This window comes from Scleropages formosus, chromosome 1 (assembly GCF_900964775.1).
Source record: "Scleropages formosus chromosome 1, fSclFor1.1, whole genome shotgun sequence".
NCBI lineage: Eukaryota > Metazoa > Chordata > Actinopteri > Osteoglossiformes > Osteoglossidae > Scleropages > Scleropages formosus.
Genome location: NC_041806.1, coordinates 10,802,323 through 10,818,535, shown reverse-complemented (window position 1 = coordinate 10,818,535; position 16,213 = coordinate 10,802,323). Strand labels below are relative to the sequence as shown.

General features: G+C 40.0%; 1 protein-coding gene across 3 annotated transcripts; it reads left to right on the top strand.

The window, feature by feature from the left end:
* Positions 1–120: 120 nt before the first annotated feature.
* On the top strand, positions 121–10,921 carry bcl7a (BAF chromatin remodeling complex subunit BCL7A). Of its 3 annotated transcripts, XM_029253095.1 has the most exons (7): positions 1,240–1,363; positions 1,540–1,681; positions 2,147–2,228; positions 2,585–2,681; positions 4,629–4,847; positions 7,545–7,651; positions 9,895–10,921. In XM_029253095.1, the coding sequence occupies exons 1-7, from the start codon at positions 1,264–1,266 to the stop codon at positions 9,967–9,969; spliced, it is 822 nt and encodes a 273-aa protein (XP_029108928.1). In that variant the 5' UTR covers positions 1,240–1,263; the 3' UTR covers positions 9,970–10,921. The 3 variants fall into 3 exon arrangements, with proteins under 3 accessions (XP_018608481.1, XP_029108928.1, XP_018608479.1); XM_018752965.2 differs by lacking the exons at positions 1,240–1,363; positions 1,540–1,681 and adding an exon at positions 121–378; XM_018752963.2 differs by having other exon boundaries at positions 1,240–1,681.
* The last annotated feature ends 5,292 nt before the right edge of the window (positions 10,922–16,213 follow it).

Genomic DNA, 16,213 nt, shown 5'->3' with positions numbered 1-16,213 from the left:
GTTTAGGTTGTAACTTGTTGCGGTGACTCGGCGAGCCTCTGAAGTTTCACGTGAGCTTTCTGGGGACACATCTATGAGATGCCTTTGTTCCCGGTGTCGTACAAAGTGTGACAAAGCTCGTACTCGTGCTCCCGCTCCGCTCCGCCGTGCAGCTGTGGGCTCTCGGCGCCGCGCTCGGCGCAGGCGCGCTCCCCGCTTTCAAAGCGCTACGCTGAATGTTTGCATTGTGTCTGAACTGCCGGCGAGCTTCGGAGGGAAAAAAACACACATTTCAGCGAGAGCAGCGATGTCGGGCAGGTCGGTCCGCGCCGAGACCCGGAGTCGAGCGAAAGATGACATCAAGCGGGTTATGGCCGCTATTGAGAAAGTACGAAAATGGTAAGTTTGTGAAGGAAAACAGCCCTTATTCGTTACCTAAGCGCAGAGACGCTGCTCGTGGGGGAGGAGAGACGGCGAGAGAGGACGACGAGAATTAGGCGAAAGAAGGGTCGCGCAGCTTTGCTCGGACTGAACTGTCGACTCAGGTGTGCCGCCGCGCTCCGAGTCGCTCCTAGGGACGATTACAAACGACGCTTGTATTGATTTTTTAAAACAGTTTTTTCTTCCCGTTAATGTGGGTTGAACCCAGAAGCCATTTCGTTGCAGTCACATGAAGCCTAGGCTGTTCGCAGCCCTGCCGTAATGCCGGGTGGAGGGAATGAGAGCACGGGCGCGTGGCGTCAATCCTTACGATAATTCGCACTTAGCGACCGCGCGAGGACTGCGCGCTCCAGTCGGAGCCGTTTTTATACGGTGTCGGAGTCGGGTTTAAATTTAGCGCTTTGCGGTCGCTCTGTAGTCCGAGTCGGGGGCGCGGGCGCGGACGGTGGGGGCTGGGAGACTGGCAGCGCGCGGCTCCACACCAACATGACTCACACTGGGGGCGAAGCTAACGTTAAAACACGGCTTTGTGGCCACGATCGGACCCCGAAACAGCCCCATACCGTGTTTTAATGCGATTGCTATGCATTTAGTAGCGTATCGCTCGAGTCGAGTGTTAGCGACGCTGCTTGTTTTGTTTACAGCCACATGATTATTTAGGCAAACCTTACCTTACACAGGACCGGTCGAGTTACGCGCGTTTTTCAGTTTTCAGCCTGTTTTAAAAGCATTTTACTTCGCTTTTAACAAAAAACTGCTTTGCATTTACATTAGTTACACAAAACGTATTTTGTAATTGCATTTTTTGCTGGCATTTCACAGCATTCTGATTCTTAGCTTAAAATGTATTGTGCTGGAGAACACACGTGTATTATACCGAATGAAACATGTAATTTGTGTGGCACTGATTGGTGTGTGTTTTCTTTTCAGCCTTGCTTGGATGGTGAGGACCTGAAGCTAATAGCTAGCCTGTTAATAGCTACATAACACATGCTAATAGCTACAGAATAAATGTGAAAGCACTGACCCCCTGGAACTAGGAACTTTGTTCAGAACAAACCCAGGCAGTGGGTCTAATGCTAAAGAATAGTTTTAAAGGCATATTTTACTCCTGGGCAGATGAATCGATGGTGCTGGTTCCTAGCACTGGGAACACCATTACAACCTCGCTCTGGGGGAATGCTGGTCACAACGGCAGACGTCAGCAGTTCGAAACCCCCAGGACACTTTATCACGGGCACCACGTCGTGCCGTCCCCACGGTAGTACCCGCAACCCTTTTGTGCACCGTTACGCTACAGTGCACTTGGAGCGTTGCCCAGTGGCCACAATGGAGTGCCATCAAACATCTTTCCCTGTCTAGACTGTTTGGCTGGGGGGCGAGACGCTGCCTCTGTACAGCCCTGTGAGGGGTGAGGCTTTGAAGTCGCCTCGTTGATATCAGACCAAAACAATTAGCACGCACTGTTTACCGTGCTGTGTTGTGATTTTCCTCATGGGGCCTAATGGGGAAGAAAACCCTCTTTATTTAAATAAAGGCTTTTATTGTTCTTAGTGATTCTAGAAAACAGCTGCTGAATATCGGGAGAAAATGTGAACCCAGACACTTCCAAAAATCTGGTTACCTGCAAGCTAAGGCTGTGTTTCACTAGGCCGTAATCCAAAAGAAGGGTGACTTCTGCCTGAGCCATACTTCAGTGGTTTTAATGTGGATTGTCTTTATGCAGGGAGAAAAAATGGGTGACTGTTGGCGATACGTCCCTTCGAATCTACAAGTGGGTCCCCGTGACTGAGCCCAAGGCTGATGATGTAAGTTTGAATGGTTGATTCCAGGTTGCAGGGGAAGCCTTCCAAATGATTTATTTACTATAATATGCAGATAAATCTCCTGAAATGTGTTTTGTTTTACTTAAGGCATGAAATGTACGGTAACGTCCTTCACATTGTATTCTTTCGGCTGCAGTGTGGTTTGGCACTTTAAGGACATGCTCAGAAGGCCATTTACATTTAACTGACATAGCAAATTTTCCTACACACAGTGATGTACATGGCTGATGAAGCAAAAAATATGGTAGGCTCTATCATTCAGCAGGGTACATCAATTAGACAACAATAACCACTATGCCAGGTGTTTTTGTGAGATTATTATACCTGTTCTATTACAGAAGAGCAAGAACAAGAAGAAGGGCAAGGATGAGAAGTGTGGATCTGAGGTCACAACTCCAGAGAATAGCTCTTCTCCTGGCATGATGGACATGCATGGTGAGCCTCAATGTTTTTCTTTATTTGTTTGTTAATCAGCCAACTTTTTATCAAATACAACTTAACATACACTGTAGACCTGGTGGGATTGCCTATAATGTGGTCAGAGTCTGGACCCCACATTTTTTTTCGATCAGTTGCTTTCCACGTTTTAAATCTGGCTGGTTCCCAAACACATTTCCGAAAGTTGAAAGGTAAAGTTATGCAATACAGCGTCTCCCTTACTTATGACCTATGCGACTTACGACCATCTGTACGTACAACCGGAAAAAAAAAACTTTATAAATTTAACAAATAAAAAAAGAAGAAATGTATGCAAATATAAAAATTATGCTTGGTCGAATGTCTGCCAGAGCTAACGGCTACGTGCGTACAATAGGGACCGTCAGACGATATCCTGGCATTTTGTACATCACAGCATCTCTCTGTTCTCGCTCTCGATTGCCATTTGCTAAGCGCGTGTTATTCAAATAAATCTAACAAATTTTTGTGCCGGATTAAACCATTATATGGTTTTATGCATTTTATTTTTTTTATTAACTGTGCTTTACCAAAATAAACCATTGTCACAAATGTCACCTTTACACTCTCATATGTCCACAAAATACTTTAAAATGATGAAATGGAAACTAAAAATGGTATTTTAAAAATGACAAAATAGAAATTGAAGAATGATAAATGTACTACTGTACTGTGTTTGAAATCATGAAAAGGCTAAGAAGGTAAAAAAAATAAAATCTTTTTAATAAACCATAGAGTGAATAAAAAAAGTCAATTCATAAAACTGGTTAAAGAAAAATGAGATAATCACAAAAGAACTTGCATAACGTAAAAAATAAAAATGATGAAATATGAACTGAAGAATCTTAAAAGGTTAAAAACTACGGAATCATATAAAATGTCAATTAATAAAGCTGGTTACGAAGAAACAAGAATCATGATAGAAACTGATTAGGATGAAAGAATGTTGTACAGGTATACGACTTCCACATGCCATGCTGACATACATCCGACTTAACGTTCATTTTGAGATCTGACTGGTCGGTCAGAACGGAACTCTGACGTATTTTGGAGAATGGCTATATAGCGATGAGTACAACACAGACCTATACAGACTTGTCCTATTTTGGTATTTCCATGGTATCTACATCAATCTGTTTTTGTTGTAAATTTCTGTAAGTAATTTATGAGGAAGTGTATTTAATGTAAAATGGAATGAACATCGGTGCGTAAAGTGGAAACAAACAAACTCGGTTTATTTAAGCATCAAATATCTCCAACTATGTCTCTCCTAATGTAATGCACAAATTGTATTTTCTTTGAGATGTACGTCACTTTGGAGAAAAGCATCTGCTAAATGAATAAATGTAATGTTACAGAACATATAACGTGGATACTCTGGTTCATTACATTGTGGTTCGTAAATAAAAACAAGAATTCTTGAATTGCACTTTATTCAGTGTTATTAGTAATTAGTAAGCATTTACGCTGCGACGTATCACCTGTTGTTGCTCACACGTGTGGATGGTTGCTTTTACTTACGTTAATCTTCTCTCAGCAGCACACTGGAGTTAAACCTTCTTCAGCCTTCGTCAAACCTGGAAACTTGTTATTACGTGGCATGAAAGTTTGGACCCCGCCATCCGCATTGTACTGGGTCTACAGTGTACTTAAATCTGACATTTTAGACTTTTTTTTCCCCCCAATTTATACTCTTGAATTCTGGTATATTCTGCTGAAGATTCTTATTTTGGGGCCCTTTTGAGAAATTTAGCCTTTTTCTGAGATTCCCAAACATTATGCTACATATTCCTTATGTCACCCTTAAACTCATGAGCCATGTGCAGAATTTAGTCAGCCAAGACCTGGAAGCTGGCCTTAAATAAAGGCAAAAGCTGCAGATTTATTTTTGAAATGTAATGCAGGGTGTGTCTTTCTCTCTCTCAGATGACAACAGCAACCAGAGCTCCATTGCCGATTCCTCTCCTGTCAAGCAGGAAACCAGCAACAGTGCCAGCCCTGCCCCAGAGCTTGCTGCCATCTCTCAGAGTGACAGCAATGAGGGCAAGAGTGACCAGAGCCAATCCCCTGACAAGGAGCAGCTGGGCTCAGATGCCAAGAGCAGCCAGTCCGAGCAGAATCAGCGACTGCAGCAGGCCAAGCATGGTATGCACACGCAACAAAGACCCTTCGTTGAACTGAATCTGTTCTTCATGGTGGGGGTGGTGTTCTTAGTTAGCTAGCTTACGCATTTAGCCAGGCAGAGTTCCACATGTTACTTTTAGTCAGTAATATAACTAGCTATTCACCCTGTCTTCAGCTACTACAAAAGTATTCAGGCTGGGCACTTCATCAGGACAATAATTTACATTGTGACCAAATATGTTACCCTCTGCCCCACTATATGCATCTGTATAGGGGTACTTTTATTGGGCCTGTAGCAGGGGACTTGAAAGGGTGAAAATATGTTAAAAGAATTCTGTATGCTCTCAAAGAGGCCACTTGCCTAGGATTTGGAAGGTGCACAAAATTCTCCGTGAACGAGATAGTACTGAAGAAATTACATTCAGACTGACAGTCAGTTAAAATGGAGAACAAATGGGCTTTTTCTATATCATGGCTAAAAGCACATATTCCTAGAACAAACTTCATAGAAATTACAGTAATTATTCATGGAAATTATAAATGCCCTTTGGCTCATTTAGTCAGTTATCAGGCTTTTTCAAATTGCATGGATTTTTTTTTTCTTTGCTAGGGATCAGTAGTTTTACATCCTGCAAGCTGAGTTAGTTTCATTGAAGGAATTAAATGCTTTAATGTTGTCTGTCGATTGCACTGTTTATGACCGTAACAATACCACATCTTAATACTATAGCAAGATTTGTCAAGGATGAACCACAGTCATAAAACATGTTTGGTTATTGCAACCAAAACTATATTATTGTAGTGTACATTTAAATTAGCGAAAAAGAGCTGTCATCGTGGGTTGGTGGCCTTAATTATTGTAATTATTTAGTTCTGAAAAAAAATTTACAAGAATAAAATTATATTTTGTACAGAACTGATAATACGTAATACATTGTTAATGCCAGATTGACCATGACATGTTCATGTACTGTATAATTACTATTTAGATGGTTATCTGGCTATACTAAACTCCAGTGAAGCACATACTTATGCATGTTTTGATTCCAAAAATTCACCATATTGCAAGATAAAGTGTGAGATTTTTGAGATGTTAGTTTATCTAAATTTTTGAAGTACACCTGTTAATATTGCATTGGGGGCCAAAAGGACATACATAAACAATATCCCAGTGGAAAAGAATACATACATTGAAATAATATTTATTAAATGCAGGATTAATTTATAATTGAATAAAGGAAGCCCCATGACTCTCTATCTAATGTATTACAAACATTAAATACAAAAATAGGAAAGGCTGTTAAAAAAAAAAAAAAAAAAAAAAAAGTAGATTCCCATCAAAAACATTTAATAATAATGCTTAGATGTTGTAGATAGTACACATGGAGCACAGCCACACCTGGAAAAATAAAGCCTGTCTTGTTTTTTTAAAGCTCTATTGTTATTTCAACTATATACAGCTGGTACAGTACAGAGTGGAAACGAAACGTTCCTCCAAGACTATGGTGCTACATAAAACAACACAGTTCTCCACACAGACTACATAAAGTGCACATCAAATACAACTTAGTAATTTCAGGGTTCACATGGCACATTTTGCATCACTAGGACTGCAGGTCCATGCTGCTTTTTATGTGGTCTTTCTGTTTTTGTCTTGTTTGTGAGACATTGCATTTCTACTGTTTGAAATGTCTTTGTGAAGTAACATCCCTTAATCCACAGAGATAAGGTGCATCTTTGGCGTGTTGTGTTTGAATTCGTGTTAATGCAAAACTGGAACTGGACTGTCATCTGACAGAAGTACCCTAGCTGACCCCTTGTGGAAGTGTTTAGGGTCCATCACTCCCCAGGTGAACCTCTGTTCCACTAGATGGAGGCAGAGTTGCAGTTTGGACCCTTATTTTTTCCAGCCTCTGAAAAGAGGAGAGACCCAGTAACAGTAGTACTGTATTTTGAGATCATTTATAATCTAAATAATTCTTAGAGCTATCACTTATTGCTATCTCGAGAGGCACATATTTTAAAAATTATCTATCAACTGATTTTGTGCACGGATGTGATGTGCATATTTATGTGGTTGGAACCTGATTTATATTTTTCTTATGCCAATTACCTAATGGCAATTCATGATCCTGTGTTGTACTTGTGTTAAAAGATGGATCCTCTTAATACTCAGTTTCCCATGGTCCTTTGGTGTTATGCAGACTGTCGTGTTCCTGTGTAGGGTGGCTGGGAATTGTAGGATTCTTAAAAGAAAGGAGTCAGTTAGTAATCTCCATGTTGGGGAAATAGCTGCTTGCTTTTTAATTACAAAGATATATATTTCTGCAACAATGAACATGAGTAATGTGAGCTGACTAAATCATACAGTTTCCTCTTTGAAATGTTGTCTTTCCTTCTTCCCTTGTAATAGCTAAGAAAAGCTAAGAGGCTGTAACATGCTTAATCAGCAAAACCAACACCATTTGTACGATTTTGTTTTGGATTCAAAGTTCAATATAATATAAGTTTAGGGGAAAAGTGATTGCTTCTGAGAATGTTTAATGGGACTGACTTGTGCAGATATGCTTCACCACATGTCCAATGGAAGGTTTATGACCTGTAACCTGAGCAGAGAGCTTTCTCTATGTAATGTAATAAATCTAAGAGGCCTGCGTCGCCATGTTCTCTGTATGTACATTTTTTTTTTATTTGAAGGGATTTTGTTTTGTTTTGCAGGCAAGAGCCATCCCTCTTCAGAGTCCTCAGTGCCCAATGCAGGCAAGAAAGATGCCAGGTCCTCCGGGGAGAAGGAGCCGTCCTTGGATTCTGCCAAAGCCACTCAGGTACCAGCAAGTCATGCCCCGCCCTGCCTTTTTTTTCCCCTCATATTTATTCAGTAAATTTCCCAAGAACCACTCCAATGTGCAGGCCTCTGCCATTCCGACTGCTCTGTATTAATAGTGTTATTCAGTCCTGGTCCCAGGTCATCCCTTTGTACACTGTGGCAACTTAATGAGGTCAGACTGACCCCTACCTAAACACATTTAAATGTAATAGTAATTACAAATCACTTATACTCTAAGAAGAGTTTCTGTTGACTTTTTTCTGTCTCGTTTTGGCAAAAGTGATAGAAATTGCCATTAAACATAATTAGCATTTGCCATTTTGTTGCTTGATTTTATGAGCTGTGAAGTCTCATATACTTAAATCATTTAACGTGTGTAGAAAAGAAGCGCCAGCACAGGCTAAGAGATTTCGTGAGGGGGGGCTTTTATTTAGGATCGTGTGGGGAAACGGACAGTGGGGGGAATGGAGGGACAGGGAACAGGTAGATCGGGGAAGAACTCAATGTGTGGGGTTGCGGTCGGGGTAGCGCTTGTGCTCGGGATTGGGATCGCTGACGTCTTGGGGCTGGTTCCGTCATCGGCTTCTCAGTCTCTCCCTCACTGGCCGGTCCGGGGGAAAAAATAGAGGCATTAATTAGCTTCAGCTGCTGCTGACCCGACCCCAGCTCCGCCCCCTCTTCAGACTGCCCCGGCGTGCTACAAATGTGGTTTTAAATTTAGTACTGTATTTTCATATACAATTTTTTTTTTTTTTTTTTTTTTTTAATATAAAAATCATGATTTCACACTGGTAAGAATGTACATTTAGCCTTTGTATGCCAGGGGTCATGTCCAATGAGAAACTGCTCCAGCGGCTTAAAGTATACACTTTTTATTAATACAAGTAGTATAAAGACAGCTCAATAAACACAACATTAAAACATGAAGTTGTCTTTAAGAAATAGGTAAGAGACTTCTTTCAGTCCTTTCATTTGTTTGCTCTTGCAAGTGTATTTGCAATACTGCAGTTAGCTTGGATGGCTTCTCTAATAATGTTCCCTGAGTCAAAAAGAGTTTTTAAAATGAGTAAAAGGTGATGTTTAAAATGTAGGGAAAATGCATGCACACTGTGCACTGAATCTGCTTCAGAAAAGGACCCTTTTAGTAGCAATGTGGTTTTAGTTCAAAAAGACCAATACAAAACACCCAGCAGTGTGCATGTCTTAAAAATGAGAATTGCACAGTTTAAAACACAAGTTCTACAGCTCATACACAGGTATGGGGTAACAAACCAGCTTTCCTAAAAGCATAATAAGATACATATAAATAAAATGAAAAGATAACGAGATTAAAAAAAAAAACATTCCTTGGTTGTTAGTATTGTTTTCCTGCATAGCTTTTTTTTTTCAGCTGGCATTTAAACATGTTTAAGGAATTGTAAAAGTGACTTTTTTTTGTCCAAGAAGCAATTTCCCCCAATAAGAAAAAATTTTAATTTTACTCCCTCACAAGAGGAATTCAAAGAATTGGGTAATTTCAGAGAAGAAATTAACTCTGTAATGTGAGGGATTGGTGTATTTGGCAAAAATTGTCCAAAAAAATCTCAAAATGGGAAGATGGGTGAAGTCACAGTCATGGAAAATTTGACCACAGCAAATTAAGACTACAGGTCCGGACTGCAGAAGTAGCGAGTCAAAATCATTTGTGATCTGGGAAGAACAATTTCAGAAAAGTTATTAAAGACAAAATGTCTTTCTGAGTTGATGCAGAAAAATACTCAGTTGTATAAATGTGTGAGCAATTGTTTGTAGTTTAACATTGTAAGTAGCTTTGGAGGAAAGCATCAGCTAAATGAATACATGTAAACTGCATATTATTTCATTGTTTTCATGTACTTTATTTTCAGTAGTTGGTTTTGGCAGGTTTTTACCATAAATCTTCTAATTTAATTTTGTGTGTACTATGATTGGCCATGATTACTGTATTTAATGTGCTCTGCTGCAACCCCATTTTTCCAAATGAAATTTATTTTTATTGCACGAATTAGCATAACATGATGCTTCATAGTTCTGCTATAATGCAATAGATCCTATCTGGATATGAATTATAAAATGCTCTGGTCAGAAGCCATTGTTATGTGGTATTCTAATGTTAACATTTATTGTCATTCATTTTGTTAACTATTCTTGTTCATATTAACTGTTGGTATGACTAAGGGTAGTTCTTCTTTCTGGATGCTTTTTTTTCCCCCTTTTGGGCAGGAACTGGATGATGACACTCCTCCTAGCAAGAAAAGCAAACTGGAGTCTCCTTCTCCAGACTATGAGGAGAATTAAATGTCCCCTTCTCCTAATTCATCTCTCCACCTCAACTTTGTACCCACCATCACGTCCTTGCCCTTGGGAACATCCCCATTCCTTGAGGTGGAAAGTCAAGCTTATGTCTATGATATCTCTCATCTTTGAATTGTCACTGATGTTGGCCTGGTGCAGGTTGTCTCACTCCATGCCCCATCACCCCTGCTCCTTCCTCACATGTCAGCAATAGCTGGGTGGGTAGAAGACAGCAGACCTAGAGCGCTGCACCATCTGAAGCCAGAAACAATGGAGAACTGCACCTTTGTGTCACACTTCATAGAGATAGAACACCTCCCCTGAAGCACTGATCAAAGGGCAGACAACCCAGTCCCAATGACAACCCCAGCCACCTGTTGAGGAAGGCTCACACTGACCCAGGATCTGCCTTCTCTGTGTGGTGCACCACTGCAACTAATCAGTCAAATTCCTCCCAAGCTTTCTGTTTTTTCTCATTCAGCTTTGACTCCAGGGGGTTTGTGTTTTAGTTTGTATTTTTTATTTTTTTGCTCAGGAGGGTCAACGCACTGTTATAATGTCAAGATCACAGCTGGTGCTGCTGCTGTTATTGTTTTTTCTTTTTCATTTTTTAAAGAAGTTTATTTAACAAGGACAGCAAAATATTTAATGAATGGTACAGGTTACATATTTAGTTCATTCGGTTTTGTTTATTCCTATTCTTGTGAAAAATAGCTCGTAGCATAAGTCCTGCTTGGTTATGTGCCTTGCATTACCAAAACAATGATAAGCTTGTGTTTTTGTTTTTTTGTGTAAATATATTTTTTACCTTTTTGTCATTTAAGTGCCCTATCTTTTGATTTGCTTTTTGAAAGGTCTTTCACAAATCTACAAACGTGAAAATGTTAATTTATGTGAACAATGTCCAAGCATAAACAATAAGGACACTAAGGCAGAAACCTTTAAAACAGTTACAACTGCAATAGTAACTCAAACAAAAACCACAGCAAAAAAGAGCCCCATAATTTCCTTTTGATAATTTTTTTCGTGAATATCATCTGCCTGATAATTTTACCTGTAGAATCCTTAGTGAAAAATGGTGTTGCATTAGAGTAACAAATGAGCATCATGGTAAAGTTAACTTTCATTTTCATAGCCCTAGCCCCATTTGCATAATAACAGTTACAGTACTACAATGTCCACATTACTAAAAATTTGTATTCCCAGATGAAAGCAATAGACAGGAAGTATGCTATTGACTCAGAAAGCAAGGTTGATTTCCATGTGGCGACAGTACGAAAGTTCTATCTTTTTCCAGTACTGGATAAATACTTCAGATGAGTTGTTTATATAGCGTGTGTGTATATCTGGACACCAATTAGATATATTACTCCCACAACTGTTAGGGAACATTCCACTGTTGTAGCTCATCTTATGGTTTGATCAAATATATAAGCACTTCAGTCTGTATATGTGGTAATACAATTTAGTATGGTAGACTGTAAGAAGGGTATTGTCCATTTTCAGATGTTCAATGCCCATCTGCACTGATCAGATGTCTTTACCGACTGCTGTGCTGAGCATTGTCATATTTGAAACCCTAAAGACTTAACCAGACTGTAGGTATTCATGGTCATTCTGCAGAGAGAAACTAAACCATTCACCATTGTGAGAACCCAGGATATTTGATCGTTTTTACTTTCTCAAGTTTCTCATTTTAACTTAGTTTGATTATGTTAGTGGAATTTATGACTTGGTCAGAGACAACTGAATACTAAAGAGAATGACATTATCAGTGAACCATGATTGGATGGCCCTGCAGTTTTGCACATGCTTTAAAATACAGAAGAGTTAAGCCTGACTCCTGATGCATTTGATGATGGCCACCCCTTGGGGCATGACAACCCCATTGGTCCTTTTTACAACATATTTGTCAATGGCGGTTGGCAGTTCCAAAGTTTATCCTCAGGTTTCAGGAAGTGTTGCGGAAAGATACAGGGCAGTGCTGTCCGACATCTGCCTTTCCACGAAGTATACCTTGTATTTTCTTATTTTATACAGACCCCAGAGGTTGCTTCATTAATGCTGACGGATAATGTTTGTTATACTGTTAAGGGTGCAGGACTATGCTCAATGTCTAGAGCCACAGACATGACATGAAATTCTGTTTTAAAAAAATGCAATTCCCTCTTTGAAGATGTATGGGAATCCTTAATTTTCGGGTGAAATGTACAACGGAAAAAAAAGACAATGATCTATGTGGGGTTACAATGAGTATTTGGTTAGATGGCTCTGCGAATACCTCATTCATAGTCCAGCAGTGCTGGGACTTGGACACTATGTATTGACTTAGATATCATGCAATGCTCTCTGCTTGAAAAATTAAGTTCTGTTTTCTGTTTTCCATTGTTTAGCTGTAAGTTGGGCTTTCTCCTTCAGTTATTTAACTTCAAAAAAAATTTTGAACCTATAGCTAGTGAGATGTTAAAAATATATAGTATATTTTTGGGACCATTTTTTTTCCTTTTATGCCTTCAGTAGTATTGTCTTGTACAGCAGTATGATCTGGTTTTGACTTATTTATTCCATCAGTAGTGATATGTTTTTATCATGTACAATGAATTTGTTTTAATAATAAAAACACAAAAACAAGAACTTCACCTTGACTGGAATGTATTTCTTATTATAAAGCAGTGTCTATGAAATGTGTAAAAGCATAAAAAGGATTATAATTTGTATTCATAATTCTAATTTTGTTTGGGACTTTGGGACAGAGGGATTCTCAGATATTAGCTTATATATCTCAGAGCAAGGGTGTATTTCACAAAGATTACATAGTTATCTTAAAAAGTTACCCTGGAAAAAAATATTTAATTTTTAAACAAATGTCTGCGTTACAATAAAAATTAAAAGACTGGAGGCCAGAGCCAAAACCTGCAATACAAATAGGCTACCAGCGAAAGAATTTTACACACTTGGTTTACATTTTTTTGCAGTGTTCATGCTTTTAAGGGGTCAGACTCATTTTTTTTCTCCACGTAGAAGTTAGTTACTATTTTTGGAATTGTTCAGCACAGTGGTACAATGGATACTGTGACTGCCTCAGTGTTTGGACTGTGCAGTAACATACGTTCAATCCCAGCTCATTCTCTGTAAGGACACCTGGTAGTGCAGTGGTTAGCACTGTTGCGTTTAGGGTCTGCAGGCTTGAAACCCACCTTGAGCAATGTATTTACTTGTTTTGCTGCAGTTTAAAAAACAGCTGTATAAAGGAGTAAATAATTATGAGTTACTTTGGAAAAATGCATTAGCTAAATGAATAAATGTAGAGTTTGCATGTTCTTCATGGGTTTCCTATGGTGCTTTCGATTCATCCTACAGTCCAAGGGTAGGTATTAGATGAATTGGTGACTCTGAGTTGCCCATCGTGTATGTGGCTAGTGTCCTAACCAGATTATACTTTCTAGCATAGTGCCATATGTTTCTGGGATAGGTTCTGGACTGCCATGGCCATTCTTAAGACAAGTAATTAACAAAAATGAGTGACAACTTTCGCAATAGCAATCCCACCAAAATACAACATTAAAATAGCATATACTCAGAGTACTTGGTGAGATGGCTGCAATCTTCATAGGTACTTTATCATTTACAAATGATCAAATGTAGCTCAATGAGTATTAAGGAAGACTGTTAAGGAAAGCCTGCATACAGGTAACCTGCGAGGAACTGAGTCAGACACCCTCAGCCAAGTATTTTATATCAGCCTGTTAACTACCAAATTTAAGGGTAGTGTGTTATAGCCTCTGGAATCTGAAATATCCTAGTTTGAGACACACTCCTGCTGAATTAGCCTTGATGAAGGTACTTATGAACTGATACAGTAGCATTTACCCAGCTCTATAGTATACAAACCAAACACTGTGTTGGCTAAATATGAATAAATGAATAAAATTTTATTAATTAGGGGGGTGCGGTGGCGCAGTGGGTTGGACCGCAGTCCTGCTCTCCGGTGGGTCTGGGGTTCAAGTCCCGCTTGGGGTGCCTTGCGGCGGACTGGCGTCCCGTCCTGGGTGTGTCCCCTTCCCTCTCCGGCCTTACGCCCTGTGTTGCCGGGTAGGCTCCGGTTCACCGTGACCCCGTAAGGGACAAGCGGTTCTGAAAATGTGAAATCCAAGAGGGAAATTCCCCTCAGTTGCAGCAACATACAGTATACAATATACACACACACTAGACTTACATTTATTCATTTAGCAGATGCTCTTCTCCAAAGTAAAATACAGTACATCCCAGAAAAAATTAGAGTGCATTATATCAACAGAAGGAGAGATTTGGATGCAGACACATGATTCTAGAATACAGTCAAATTTTCACATTCCACCATATGAACCAGAATGCATCACCCGAGTAGCTGGGTGTAAGGCTGGAGGGGGAGGCGACACACCCAGGACAGGGTGCCAGTTCGTCACAAGTCACCCCAAGCGGGATTTGAACCCCAGACCTGCCACAGAGCAGGACCCGGTCAAGCCCGCTGTGCCACCATGCCCCCCCCATTAACTTCTACGTGGAGAAAAAAAAAAAAGAGTCTGACCCCTTATGCATAACCTGCAGAACCACAAACCTTTCCATTTTTGATTTTGGACCTCTTGTGTGTGGATCCATCAAGCGGGCAGAGGTGGAGGAGTGTAGCAGTCTGTTTGGGTGGTAGTTAAGTGATCAGGACTTGTATAAATCGGGGAGCATATCTACTCATCGTTTTGTAGGCTGTAACCAGAGTCTTGAATTTCATCCAGGCAGCTGGAGGAAGTCAATGCAGAGAGATGAGGAGGGGTGATACATGGGAGCGCTTCCATAGGTCAAACACAAGTTATGCAGCAGCGTTCTGTATCAGCTGGAGACATCTGATCGCAGAGGCCAGAGGACCAAACAGGAGAGACCTACGTAGTCTACGCAGGGTATCAAAATGGCGTGGACCAGGAGCTGTGTAAAGTTTTTTTGAGATAAGGGTGGATCCTATGAATGTTATTCAGGATGAATCTGTAGGTCCAGGTTGTGGCATTGATATGTTGAGAGAAAGACAGACTTAAGTGAATTATTACTCCTAGGCCACATACGCTGCCCCAAGGTGCAACCTGAGGGCTTCTTGTCAAACCTATTAAAGAACCTGTTTAACTCATTTGCTCTGAAACAGTCACTTTCCACAGAGCAGCCACTGGACTATTTATTTTATTTATTTATTTATTTTTATTTTTATAGAGCGCTCTTCTTATGCAGTGACACAGAGCGCTTTAACACAGGCATACAGCAAGAAAAATTCATACAAAGAAGACAGTCAACTAATGGCTACCATAATGAAGAACTTAATATAGAGCTATAAGTATACCTACTGGCCACTGATGGATTTTAGACCCTTTCTTCCCCTCTCACACATCATTTCTTCTCAGTTTCTCCTCCACCTTTTTCCTAAAGGTGTCCTTAGCCAACCAAATCCTCATCCTGATTTCCTTTTTGCACCTGTTTGACATCATTCTTGTCATCAGCCACTAAATGCTCTTTTTCCTGATTAAGGAGAGCCTTCAGGTCACATGTAACCCAGTGTTTGTTAGAAAAGTTGCACAGTTGAGCTGTGGTAGGTATCATGAATAGCCCACGGAAGCTGATGTTTCCTGTCACACTGTCCACCACTCTATGTCCCCCCATGTGGGTCGCAGACAGCATCCTAGTCAATGGTCTAAAAGCAGTACCTCAGAGCCTCCTCCCTGTTGCCACAATACAATATAATGTAAATGTGTAATCTATAAATTAAGAGGGCATTTAAAATGTACTTATTAGCCATATTACCAACTATTTATCTCTTCACTGTGACTAAACTGTAATCTGAGTTACATTTTATTTTTTTAAATCAAAATTGTTTATTAAGTTTTGGGTTAGCATAAGGACAATATCCGAAATGACAGCATTACGATATTTACTCCTTTGCTCCAAGCTGTTATTAAACCGCTGTTAAGTGTTACGAATCTTTTATAAAGCATATGTTTAAAAACCTTTGCAACTTTTTTTTTAAGAGACTAAAGAAGAAGAAAACTTGTCGCACCACTGAAATACTAGGAGTTTCTCACTTTCCTCGCGCTAACACAAATCACCTACGCTTTGCGCATAACTGGCGCTAACTGAAAAACTAACCACCGTTTTGCCAAAATAAAGGTTTAAGGACTGTCCAGGGGCGTGGCTAAAGTTTATCCAATCATAGATGACGTACGTATGACGCACA